At 42.3% G+C, this 13,018-nt stretch overlaps 2 protein-coding genes across 4 annotated transcripts in view; one reads left to right on the forward strand and one right to left on the reverse strand.

The window, feature by feature from the left end:
- Window positions 1–1,031: 1,031 nt before the first annotated feature.
- crata (carnitine O-acetyltransferase a) lies at window positions 1,032–10,299 on the reverse strand. Of its 3 annotated transcripts, none has more exons than XM_082541240.1 (14): window positions 10,110–10,299; window positions 8,921–9,211; window positions 8,231–8,349; window positions 7,465–7,518; window positions 7,152–7,317; window positions 5,512–5,686; window positions 5,251–5,429; window positions 4,667–4,767; window positions 4,323–4,442; window positions 3,576–3,698; window positions 2,111–2,246; window positions 1,920–1,982; window positions 1,601–1,738; window positions 1,032–1,426 (listed from the first exon to the last, which is right to left on the reverse strand). In XM_082541240.1, exons 1-14 carry the CDS (start codon window positions 10,134–10,136, stop codon window positions 1,211–1,213), a joined length of 1,908 nt encoding a protein of 635 aa, XP_082397366.1. In that variant the 5' UTR covers window positions 10,137–10,299; the 3' UTR covers window positions 1,032–1,210. The 3 variants fall into 3 exon arrangements, with proteins under 3 accessions (XP_082397366.1, XP_082397367.1, XP_082397368.1); XM_082541241.1 differs by lacking the exon at window positions 10,110–10,299 and adding an exon at window positions 9,967–10,082; XM_082541242.1 differs by lacking the exon at window positions 10,110–10,299 and adding an exon at window positions 9,785–9,804.
- A 151-nt stretch (window positions 10,300–10,450) lies between these two features.
- Window positions 10,451–13,018, forward strand: part of ptpa (protein phosphatase 2 phosphatase activator) — a 30,480-nt gene continuing 27,912 nt past the window's right edge. The window contains exon 1 of the mRNA XM_082541245.1: window positions 10,451–10,625. Coding sequence (XP_082397371.1) covers window positions 10,553–10,625 — 73 coding nt within the window. The 5' untranslated portion in view covers window positions 10,451–10,552. The remainder of the gene's footprint in view (window positions 10,626–13,018) is intronic.

A 13,018-nucleotide genomic window follows, 5' to 3' on the forward strand; every position in this document is an offset into this window, starting at 1 on the left:
TTTTCACAGGTTCATTGTGACCACCTCAAAAGCGGTGAATATCACCATCAGTCCTTCATGATGCTTCAGTGCAAAAATTGTGACTTTAAACTGAACGGCGCATCCTGGTGGCAACGCGGTTCACCATGAACAATGAAGTGGCTTTTGAGGGGCTTGGAAAGTTTAAAAAGTCTTGAAATTTGGGCCACACCTCCAACGTGATGAAGGCTTTGTTGTTATGTGATCATTTTCATTGAATAGCGCAAAATGGCTCCACAGCGCCCCCTACAAAATTTCAAAACATCAGCCCCTGCTCTGTGTTTTATGTCTGAAACCTGGTAAACTTATACAAGATATCAAGATGTACAAAAAAAGTCTCTTGGAGCAATATCCCAAATCCAACAGGAAGTCAGCCATTTTAAATTTAATGTGTAATTTCGGTGACATTTTCCCCTCTTTTCAGGCACCGTACTTTGACGAACTCCAAGTGATTTCATCATATTGAACCAATCTCCAGTGTGTGGAATCTAAAGACCTTTGTGATGTTAAATTGCGAAGCTTTTTACGTTCAGGGAAACGGGGTGGTCATGGCTGCACGTAGAGTTTCAGTCACTCGCCAAAAAGCAGTAATCTGCTGTCACTCAAAAACACAATGTCCAATCTCTCCCGAAGGTCGCAGGCATGATGAGACTTGAGCTCGGAAATGTTTGCTATGCCACTTGTCAGTATTGGTTAGAGCGCCACCTAGTAGGATGACTATAATAATCATGATTGACCGAGATGAAAAGTAAGCTGGTGGTTAAATGCATGAATTCCATCAATGTGACATCAGATCGGACGTGCTGGTTTTAGGTGTTGGTCGTGGCTCGACGCGCCGCGGTGCGAGGGCCCTCATAACGCTGCTTGCAGCTTAAATTTTTTTTTTTTTTTTTAAAGATTCAAAGAGTTTTGACTTGTTGGTTTTCGGTCTGATCAGGTGATCATGTGATGGTGAAATATCCAGTCAAAACCACCAAACAGTTAAATTTTCATGCTGTAAACATGTGCTTCACTCATTCTGTGATTTTTTATTTTATTTTATTTATTTTTTAGTAACATCATAAAATCATTAGAAATGTGGAGGACAGCAGTTCTCACTGATTCAGTCTCATTTAAAGTGCATCATAAATCAAACAAATCGACTGTCTCACTGCAGCATTTGTTTCATCTCCGGAAACGTTCGATTGGAGCCTCACAGTTTGGCTCTCGGCGCTTGCTCCAGCAGTGTCCTCATGTCCAGCAGCGCGTCCACCACTGCCTGAGCCAGCTGTGCTGCGGCTGTTTCTTTGCAGCTATTGAAAGCAGACACTGCAAAGTTGATGTGGTCGTTCATGGGGTTGTAGCACACACCGTACCCGTTGGGGACAACAGGGCCAAAGCACATGACGCAGTCGGTCTGGGATGGGACCTTTTTGAAGATATAAGAAGTAGAGGTTAGCTTGCAGGACGTTTAGATGTTTCAACTCATCTGGAGTTTGTGTTGCTCAAGTTACATAAAAAGAATTACATATACATGAAACCGCCAAGGTCGCAGGGTCACATTTTCTACTTGCATGTGTTGCTTCAGAATATTGTTGTATACCTGACTGGTAGACAGTCGATAGTGTAAGGCTTTAGTGTAGGCGGCGTCTTTCAAGACATCAGGGACGGAGAGGTTCTCTTCGATGGCCTGCATCTTCAGACCCAGCAGGTGTCTGTCGATGGCCTGACCACTGATTGCCTATGAAGGAGAGACAGAGCAAAAGCAATGTTTTTTTTTTTCCAGTGGATTCACTAAATATTCAGGTCCCTTCACTTTCTGCACCCATACTGTAGATGTGAGGCGAGAGTCACCTCTACTGTCACTGCAGAGATGTGCTCATTGCTGGACCTTTTACAGTCCCAGTGCTGTGAGCACTCACCATGTTAGTGTATGACTTGTGAGCCTTTACAGCCTTCTCCATGAGATCCACTTTCTCAGAGTTCTGTGTAAACAGGAAGAAGATGGAAAAATCAAACTTGCATTAAACTTGACTCACTGAATTTAAACAAGCCATTAAATCAAATAAAAACATTCATTCCTGGCCGCTGTATGATCAGTTTGGTGGCCGACCTGTTTGCTAGGATCATCAAAGGCTCTGACGAAGGCGGCTGAGGCACGTGAAGCTGATCGTATCGTATCAGTACGACCGAGTCTGAACATCCGCAGGGAGGCGCTTTCATATGTGGCACAGCACTGCTGGTACATCCTGCAAGGAGAGAGGAGAGGATATTTTACCTCCAGGAACAAAAATGAGGAATTAAACTGCTCTGATGTTCAGTCACAGCTCCACTTCAGAAGACATAGTTAATTTAATTAAGATTTAAGATTTACAGAAGAATTTATATTTATATTAAATTCATATAAGAACGAAACTAAATAAAGATGACACTTGTAATCCTACCGATTACAGCAGTTTACAGAAGCATCCCAAAATCATCTCTCTGCTGAGAGATGCTTAAGAGGATCTTGCAGGACCTTTTTAAAAAAATAATAATTTTTTTACATAACCTGGGTTTAGCTGCACTGAGATGATAAAGAAGGCTAGAAGACACACAGAGGAATAACAGGGAAAATCTTGTAAATTTTTAAATTAAAAGCCCCTACACAGACAGAGCAATGGCTCATATGATGTCCAACCTAGGGCTGGGTATCGTCACTGATTTCTAGAATCGATTCGTTTCCGATTCACAAGGTCCCGAATCCACAATTCGATTCAATTCAATTTGATTTAAATCTGGGAAATTTTGACAGTCAGAAATATTATAATTCAGATCAGTACATTTACATATTTTTCTATCTATAAAAAGGAAGCTGACACACGCAAGACTTTATCAAAGGTGTGAGCATCACAGCAGATGTCTTTGTGTCAAAGTAGCTGAAGATAAAACACAGAAAAACATGAAGGTGATTTTCCTGACCTGGGAATTTATAAAAATATTCTGCAGTACATCAAAAATGAAAGAAAACCATTAATCAACATATGAACGTTAACTCTGAAGTTACAGCGGTTTTGTTAGAGACACGGCTGCATAATTTTAAAAAGTTTACATTTGTAGTTTGGATCTTCTTTTGCTGCTGGTTCGGTCAATATTGTTTGGAGAGAGATAAAACTAACAGCTTTATGATCAGCGCAAAAAGGGCGTGGACACAAAGCGCCAACAGATCAGAATCAGCAAGCTGTCGGCTTTCAACCCCGACCGTCAGCTGAGAAAGGCGACATCTCACTGATTCTGATCCGTCGGCGGGTCCGCGCTGTGTGTTTAAGTCTTTGTGCAGAATCCGTGTACCCGCTCTCATTTACTGTCTTAGCTGTTTGGTGGTTGTTGAAATTTTGTGATCTTTCACCTGAGATTCTGGCATTTCGGGAAAAATAAATTTATATTAAAAAAATCGATTCAGGATTTTAATGAATCGATTTCACGTTATCCAAGTCAGAATCGATTTTAATCGATAAATCGATTATAAAAACCCACCCCTAGTCCAACCTCTGTGCTACAGTTAGAAAGCCAGGCACTAACACCAACCAGCGCCTCACCTGTAGTAGGCCAGCTGCAGCGCCATCTGGATGAAGGCATCGGGACTCATCTTGTGGGCTTTTGGGAAGTTTTTTCCAAAGTGTCCGAAAACCATCACCCTCATGTCCAGGTCCTGGGCTAGTCTGTAAGGGAAAGATGTCACATTTACACTGACTGTTAACACGTATGCAGTCAGCAAGTTTGGACAACATTGTTGTACCAGAGTATTTAGACTATGATTTTCAGTATCATCATATTAAGATGTTCTTCTTTCCTTTACATAAGGAGATGATATATTTCCATTTGCCTTGTTGTGTGCTGCACAAAAGCCCCACCAGAGGGCAGTATGTACTTGTAAACAATCTGCTGAGCTCAGCGAGATGTGAAACTGGCCACAAAGCGTATTAAAGCGGCAGTATATTTAGCTTTGTCCTACCGATACAGATAAGCTAGGTCACACAGATTAAGCTTGAAGAAAACTTTGGATAAAGAGGGTAAAGCTTCTAACTGGATTCATTTTTAGTCCCCAAGAAAAAAAACACAAGTTAAGAAAATCAAGAAAAAAAAAAAGAAAAGAAAAAAATCACAACCCATATGTTAGCTTTTTCATATTCACATGTCAGTACTGAACAAGGTTATCTCTTTATGTTTGTTTTACACACAACTGCTCAAATCTATATCAAATTATACCTGGGTTAACACAAATATTGTCCTGAAAAAATAAAATATTGCCCAAACATGATACTCATCCCAAATGCTGCCCTCACGTGTTCATGCTGTTCTTGGCCTCCTCGATGTCTTTCTTGATATCCGGCGTGATGTGGAAGTCTAATTTCCGTGGCATGGGTAAAGGCACCATGGGAGACCGCACCATCTCAGGCTTCCTCCTGTAAACACAAAGAGAAAACAAAACATACACAGACTCTGTGTTTACACCAGAAAAAGAAATCTGAATGAGTGGATGAGATGGAAATTGAGCTGCAGAGAGCAACTGAAACAAATGTAGTGCTTTCAAACATGTCCAATCACGCTGTGGTGAACATTCCCATACCAGAGGCTCTAAAGGGTTCCTCTATGAAAATAAACTGAAGATAATCTGTGACCTACTTACGTGTACTCTACAACGTGGTCGATCAGGGCTACGATGGGTGGACCTTCAGCCGGAGCGTGCTCGTAGTTTGCTCCACACGCCCCATCCTCTCCAACAATGAACTGGAAGACAGAAGAAAAAACATTTAAGGAAAACACTGCACGTTTTCTCTATTGCTGAGGGATTTAACGGCCTTATTATATTATTATTACAGTAACCACAGTTCCAGTTTATCAAACATCAAAGCCCACTGAAGAGAGACCAAACCACCAGGGTGAGGAAACCAGGCCTTGCTGCAGGAGACAGGTTCAGAAACATCAAATGTCTTGATGCATGAAAACATGCATCCACTCATGTTTTTCAGCTAAAACTGTCCTGCAGTCTAAGATACAGCCACCTTCCTTCAGTTAAACTTGTTGTTTGTTAAGAGTTTGAGGGATTTAAAGGCTCTTCTGTAATACTGATGTTTCTCTTACAACACTTCAAGCTGAATTTAGGCTGAGTGAGAGAGAAACATCTGCATGTACAGACACCTTGGCGTGCAGGCTGTCTAATGAGGTTGTTGCTGTCTTTTGTGATCACTGTTGTATGCACGTGCAGGTCACCTGCAGCGTCTTGTCGAACCAGCGGTTGCCACTGTTCCACTGGCTGCCTCCTCCGTGCAGCATCTGGATGGCGGCACAGCTGCGGTAAAGCTCATTAGACACCCGAGGCATCGCTCCATCCAGACACAGTGTGAAGATGCTCCTCTGGATAGCCAGCACCGACTCTTTGTTGGTTTTATCTGCACACACAAAACAAAAAGTGACTAAACTGCTCCACAGACTAGCAGCTCTCATAACACAGTCAGCGTCCTGTTGGCTCACCTTTGATGAGGTTGAGGTAGGCTTTGCCCCACGAGTCTCGGTGCTGCGTGGTGAGGATGCCGACAGGCTCCGAGTTGGAGTTTGCTGAGGCACTGCAGATCCTCTCCAGCTGGACGCAGAGCTGACCTGCAGTCAGCGGAGTTCCGTCGCTGTTGTACACGTCCAGCACAAAGAACTGGATCCAAGTGGAAGAAAGAGGTTAAGTCAGAAATCAGTCTGCCAGATGCAGATGCAACAAAAGCTGGTGTCCAGACCTGTGTCTAACACATTCTTTGAATAGTTCCTGATTTAAATTAGGAAGCAAAAGTGCTAGAGTGGTAACTTTGGGGGATTTGTTAATCTTTCTACTAGGGTGACATACAAACATTCATCCATCACAAGTGATTAATATACTAATTTGTTTCTTAAAAACAAGCCCAGTCAAAGTTGTTTTTTTTTTATGAATCAAAAATGCAAAAGATGAAGGAAATGATCCTGAAACTAGAAGAGCGCTCAGTTCCTCCTTTTATATGAATCACAAAAGGTTTATGTCTGTGGGTATAGATCTGCAAACCTATATAAATATTACTACTTTGGAAGAATGTATTAGGGGGTATTGCTAACTGCAGGCTAATAGCCTGGAACAAACCCTGGAATACTGTATGGCATTAGCTGAATATCGCCCCCTAATGGTGGATGCAGTGAAGAAAAAACCCCCCAAAAGGTCCCAGTGTTTAAAACTCTCAGCCTTAAAATTAATTACTAACAACAGCAAGCAGCTAGACTCTTAATAAATAGGATGGCTGACTGACTGACTGTGCTTTTCTATTGTTTCTAAAATGCGTAAAGCAGTGCCAGGACTGCTAAAGGCCATGCTCGCTCAGATGTGCCAACTACAAAGCAAGTTTAACATATCCAGGATCGCTTTACTCATCTAGTTTCATTTATTATCACCAGTCAGGATAGGTGATAAAGATAACACATCACTGTTCAATCAAGCTATGAGTGTGTTCACTCAAAATCTTAAAATCTGAAGCAGAGAAAATACATAGCCTATGCATTTTGATATTTCAGCCCCGGTGGTTTTAGATTAGATAAAGCTTTATTAATCCCTCAAGTAGGTTCCTCCGGGAAATCCTTCTTTTTTTAAAAGAGCAAGTAAAAATTATATATATATATATATATATATATATATATATATATATATATATATATATATATATATATATATATTAAAAAAAAAGAAAAAAAGAATTCAAACTAATAACTACAGCGGTCCCCTTGTATAACGCCGTTCACCTTTCGTGTCCTCACTGATTTTTTGTGTGCAATTTTGACTCTGAAGTGTTGCACTGTATGTTTGTAAGTTTTCTCCCCAACAAACGCAACAATGTCGACGAAACATTTTGCACTGTCAAAGGCACCTTTGGTAGCACACAAAAGGCAGAGGAAGATGCTAACCATCGCACAAAAAGTTGGACTTCTGAACATCTGTTATTTCAAACATAGCCTGCCGGCCTGTTTCCGTGGCCAGAACACCACACAGGTTTCACGTGGCTGCTCCGTTCAGACCCATGAAAGTGCCGAGTGTACTCTGGAAAACTCGAGTTTACCGTGTTTGCTGATCTCTAACGTCAGGCTGCAGAAGGCGAGCTGCTTACCTGGAAGTTGTGCACTACGGTGATGTGTTTGGGGGGTCGTGAGCTCTTGGCGTGGTTCACCACCAAGTCTCTCTTCAGACCAGGGATCCGGCATGATGACAGCACCTCGTAGTACTGATTCATGCAGAGAGGCTTCCCTCCCAGGTACTCGACCGGAAGAGTTTCACTGAAAGAAAAATATTCTATCATTTACTGCATGCTTCGGTTTGACTGATTAAAACGTATTCAGGATCATGTTATCTCATTAAAATATAAAATTTCATCCCTGCTGAACATAACTGAATAAAAACCACATTTTAAAATACGTACTCACTTATCAATCATTGTCTTAAAGTCCAAAACGCCTGCTATCAGTTTAGCTGCAAACCTGAAGACAGATAGACAGAGATCAATATAATCTATTGAGTTTCAGTGACAGGAGCCCAGAGATTCACAGGGTATGCCAAAGAAAATGCTGAAAAAACATGAAACTTTGACAAGGGAAAAGAAAAAAGGAAAGGAGTAAAGGAAAGGAAAGATGAAATAAAAAGAAGGAAAAAATAGGGGAAAGGGAGGGAGAGGAAATGAGGAAGTGAGAGTGAGAACAAAAAGGAAATGAAGGATAAAAAAGTAGATGAAAAAGTAGACGAAAGAGTAGAAGAAGAAGAGGAAGATGATGCAAGCTTATGAGTGGGTGGAAGGAAGGAAGGAAGGAATGAAGGAAGGAAGGAAGGAAGGTTCAAAGATCCACATCTTTTATTTACTTCAATGACTGAACTGAATGTGTTTATGATGGACACATGGATTCAGACCTAACCCTAAACACCACATGTTCAGTGGCGTTCACATTTTAGTCTAAAAACATGACATTTAGTCAAAATCTATTTGTTGCATCTTTTTTTTTTTTTTCAAAAAGCCAAAAAAAAAATGGACAAAATTAATTTGGTCCAACCAGATCCTGTAAAAACAAACAATTCAGTCATCATCAGGGAAATCAAGGTGCATGACTTTATACTGCAGGGAAAGAGACACCGAAAACCTGTTTGGGATTCAGAGCAATAAAGAGACTCTGACATTTGGAAGAAGCTGCATGTGATCACCTTATTTGTCCTTTCTTATCACTGAAGTTCATGCGAGGCAAAACCAACCCAGGACTTGAATGGACGACCACAGGCAAACGATAGTCGAGGTAAGCCACCTGAACCCACCACTGTGACAGCTAAAGAGAGACAAACACACAGATAGGCACTGAGTGGATCACACACCAAGAAGAAGGACACAAAATAACTTTGTTATCAGATTTTCCTTTAAAGAAGAAATATTAGATCTTACAGAAAGACCCCTTAGCCTCTTCCTCACCAACAACAAAAACTAAGATGAGGCAGGACGTCTGACATCAACACTGCATAAAAAAGGTTGAGAAGAAACTGCTCTAGACAGTCAGTTTTTTTCTACTCTTAGGTCTGTGTGATGTCATACAGGAATATCATTAATATGGTCAAATCAGGCACAGAAGTCACACCCTCCTGTTCTTTGAGAGGGGTCAGCCAATCAGAAGAAAGTTGGCTGTGAGGAGTGTGAGGAAGTGAAATCTGACTTATTTCACACAGAGGAAGAATTAAAAGCCCAAAGTAAGAAAAAGGGGTATTATTTTGAACTGAAATTCAAACAAAGCTACTCTAGCAGAGTCCACAAATGAGAGTATGGAGGTGGAAATAAGCACCATAAGTCTAGTTTAATATATTTAAAGGACCAGAGTGCCAAAAACAAGGTCCCCTTTTTGAGCTCACCCAGTTCTCAGTTTTGGATGCCCTCTTCTCCAGACCCCTTTGCAGCCTCTCTCCAAGCCCTCCAGCTCGCTGAAACTCCTCCAGCAGCCCTTTGGTGTGCTTCAGCTCGTCTGCCTCCACAATGGGCTCTAGGGCGGCAAGGTATCGCTCACAGGTCTGCTGCAAAGTGGGGACAGGCAGGCATGGCAGCCCCTTCTGGTGGGTGAAGTATCGGCCAGCGGCTCGAGTGGCTGATACCGGTTTGACCAAGAAACTGGTCTTCACAAAACCGCAGGGCTTCATCATCCCCACCTTTAACAGAGAAATAAGAGAAATGACATTAAGACAAAAGGTTTGACTGCCACAGCGGATCATCAGCCACTCCCACAGCACATCTCACCACCTCTCGCTGTCCTCATTCATGTCCTGCACCATCCTCCCATACTTCCCTGCCACTCCTGACTTCCTCATGCACTATAACATTTCCTCTCTTGGCACCCTATCATATGCTTTCTCTATAGCCACTTCTCCATAAACACTGTCAAAGCAAACCTCACATCTACAGTGCTCTTTTCTTGGCATGAAGTCACCCTCCTGCTTGCTGATCCTCAACTCTCTCCTTAACCCAGCTTCAACAACCTTTTCCCATAACTTCATGGTATGGATCACCAGCTTTATACCTCTGTAGTTATTACAGCTTTGCATATTAGTTTCATGGGGAAAACTAACATCACAGGATAATGAGCAGAGGGTCAACAGCAAACCTACAAAACCAGATTATGATTCAACCAAAGAGTATTTAATGTGTTTAAAAGGTGTGCACACATGCTAATCTCATCGGTTTATTGTATTTATGTTGTAGCATCTGATTTTAATCCAACTTACACAGGCTTGGACTACATTAAAGGTATCTTTAAAGCTGCAGTCACGCTGGTGTTCCACTGTCTTTGAGCTAAATTCACCTTTCACCCACTTCTGTAATTGCCGGTGCGTTAAATATTAGCCACAGCTAACAGCTAACAAACAGAATTTTCCGCCTAGTAGCAGCAGCGAGCTAATTAACTTACTCTAGCTCAGAAAAAAATCGAGTCTCGGGTGAATTAATTAACGTGGATGTCATTAATTCTGTCAGAGTGTGAAAGCTGAACTCGGGGGGTGGGGGACACACAAACAAACCAACAGTCAGTCCGCTAAAGCTGCCGTTACTCACCACAGATCTGCTGCAAATGCCCCACATTCTGCAGTCGGAGGTAGAAACGCCCACAAAAACACAGAGAGCAGTCCAATGAAGCACAGAGTCCGGCCACCACGATCTTACACAGCTTTATTTTTTTTTATCCGTCAGGCGGGCGGTGCTGTAGCCTGACTGCACAGCCTCTCTGCAGCTGCTCAGTGCTTTATCTGCTAAAGTTACTCAGCTGGAAAAGAGCCGGGGTGGCCGGCTGCCCTAGATGCAATAAATAAGTGGCAGAGTAGCAGTTATGCGCACTTATAAGTACAAATTCGATGTAACCTCTTAGTTTCTCGTTTTACCTCCACTATACGAAAGCATTAAATGTACTTTAAGATAAAAGTTTGATTTTCAACAATTTGAGAAATCTTGGGGTGCCACTCAGTATGCGAACATGTGGGGGCAGTACTGAGCCATGAGTAATGAGTCTGCCGGGAAAACACACCACGAAGAAGACTGTCAGGCTCGCCATGGCGGAAACAGAGCAGCAGTCAGGTAAAGCTCGGCTTGATGCTCGTGCTCGGCGTCAGCAGTGTGTCGTGTGATGTTTATTTGACGCTTTCAAGGCAGTGACCTTTAGAAACGAGGCTTTAGGGTTTGATTTAAGGGCTGTTAGATGAACCTGGAAGCCAAGAGTTGTCCACACTCACTGACTGCAGGTTCTCCACCTGGGCTGGTTGTATTTGAACTCTGTGGCGCAAATACGGTGATGTTAGCAGACTTTAGCACAGTCTGACAGAGACACAGTCTCCTTACCTGGCTGTGTGTGAGGTGTCAGCTTGCACACAGTGAGTAAAAAGTACTCAGTACTTTCTGGCTGCTAACCGGAGTCAGCACATTGATTAGTGTCGTCTTTAAAGGGGACCTCGATTCCTGTGCTTGAATAAAGTTGTTGAAAACACACTGGAAAGATTATTAAATTACTAATACTAGGTATTGAATGTCGGTGAACAGGCATATCCTTTCAAGCAGAGAAAAAGGTCTGCAGATGCAGTGTTTGCTTTCAGAGTATTGATGGAGAAGGTCAGAAGGAGCTTCACTGTGTCTTTGGATTTAGAGAAAGCTTATGATAATAGGGCGCTAAGAGAAGAACCGTGGTACTTCTGGGTTGAAGGTGGGTTTACATCAGCGGTCGTCTTTGAGCTTATTTGCAATTCAATTTTATTTATATAGCACCAAATCACAACAAAAGTCGCCTCAAGGCGCTTCATAGATACAGAGAAAAACCCAACAATCATATGACCCCCTATGAGCAAGCACTTTGGCGACAGTGGGAAGGAAAAACTCCCTTTTAACAGGAAGAAACCTCCGGCAGAACCAGGCTTAGGGAGGGGCGGCCATCTGCTGCGACCGGTTGGGGTGAGAGAAGGAAGACAGGATAAAAGACATGCTGTGGAAGAGAGACAGAGGTTAATAACAGATATGATTCAATGCAGAGAGGTCTATTAACACATAGTGAGTGAGAAAGGTGACTGGAAAGGAAAAACTCAATGCATCATGGGAATCCCTGGCAGCCTACGTCTATTGCAGCATAACTAAGGGAGGATTCAGGGTCACCTGGTCCAGCCCTAACTATATGCTTTAGCAAAAAGGAAAGTTTTAAGCCTAATCTTAAAAGTAGAGATAGTGTCTGTCTCCCGAATCCAAACTGGAAGCTGGTTCCACAGAAGAGGGGCCTGAAAACTGAAGGCTCTGCCTCCCATTCTACTTTTAAATACTCTAGGAACAACAAGTAGGCCTGCAGTGCGAGAGCGAAGTGCTCTAATAGGGTGATATGGTACTACAAGGTCATTAAGATAAGATGGGGTCTGATTATTTAAGACCTGATGTTGATGCACAGGTCTCTGTGGACTATAATGTTTACAGGTGCAGGAGGGTCTGGAGAGAAGAGGAAGAATACATGTGTGCGAATAGGAGGGGCAGGTGTAACGATGATGCTGCAAGGAATAAAAGTAGTGAAGATGGATGAGTTTAAATACCTGGTTGTCAACCATACAAAGCACCAGACAACACTGAAGAGAGGTTGGAGACTGGTGTCGGAGATTTGTGATAGAAGGGTAGCAAAAAGAGTGAAAGTAAATATTAACAAGATAGTAGTAAGACCTGCTGTGATGTATGGTTAGGAGATGGTGACGATGACAAAAAAGAACAGGAGGCTGAGGTAGAGGTGGCAGAGATGAAGATGTTCAGATTTTGATTGGGGTTGACCAGAATGAACAGGTTCAGAAAGGAGAACATCAGAGGGACCGATCAGGTTTAACGTGTGGGAGACAAAGGATGTTAAACATGGAAGGAAAAGAAGCAGACCACAGAGAAGATTCGTGGATCAAACGAAGGAGGACGTGCAGAGGGTTGGTGTGACAGACGAGGATTCGATGGAGGCAGATGATCAGCTGTGGCAATCCCTAAAGGGAGCAGCTGAAAGAGCATTAACCATAGACTGTATATAAAAGATTAATGTAACTGTGATGTCACCCACTAGTTCAAAAATCTGTTTTTGATGCTTTGAGTTTAACTTTTTGGCTGTCACCAAACATAAGTGAGAAAGCGATTGATTTTTGACTCTAAATGGCGATAACATTTACTAAATAAACTTCATGTTTGTTTTGGTAACTGAGTCCATAACATCATCGGGAAAGTGTTTACTCAGATCATAAATCAAGACTGAAGTAGGCTTATTTTCTCATAAACGGCTATACAGTCTAATCTTTGCAACCTGGAGCCACCCCCTGCTGGACATTACAGAGAGTGCAGGTTTACATCTCAGACTGTATAGAAAAGATGGAAACACCCACTGGTTTTTGACTCAGCCTCATTGTTATTCGCCCCCATTTTAGGTTTTTGAGGCCAACGTGACCATATTAGGACAAGAGGGTGAAATTAGATGT

The sequence above is a fragment of the Aulonocara stuartgranti genome (genome assembly GCF_965226115.1).
Source record: "Aulonocara stuartgranti genome assembly, chromosome: 7".
Taxonomy (NCBI): Eukaryota; Metazoa; Chordata; class Actinopteri; order Cichliformes; family Cichlidae; genus Aulonocara; species Aulonocara stuartgranti.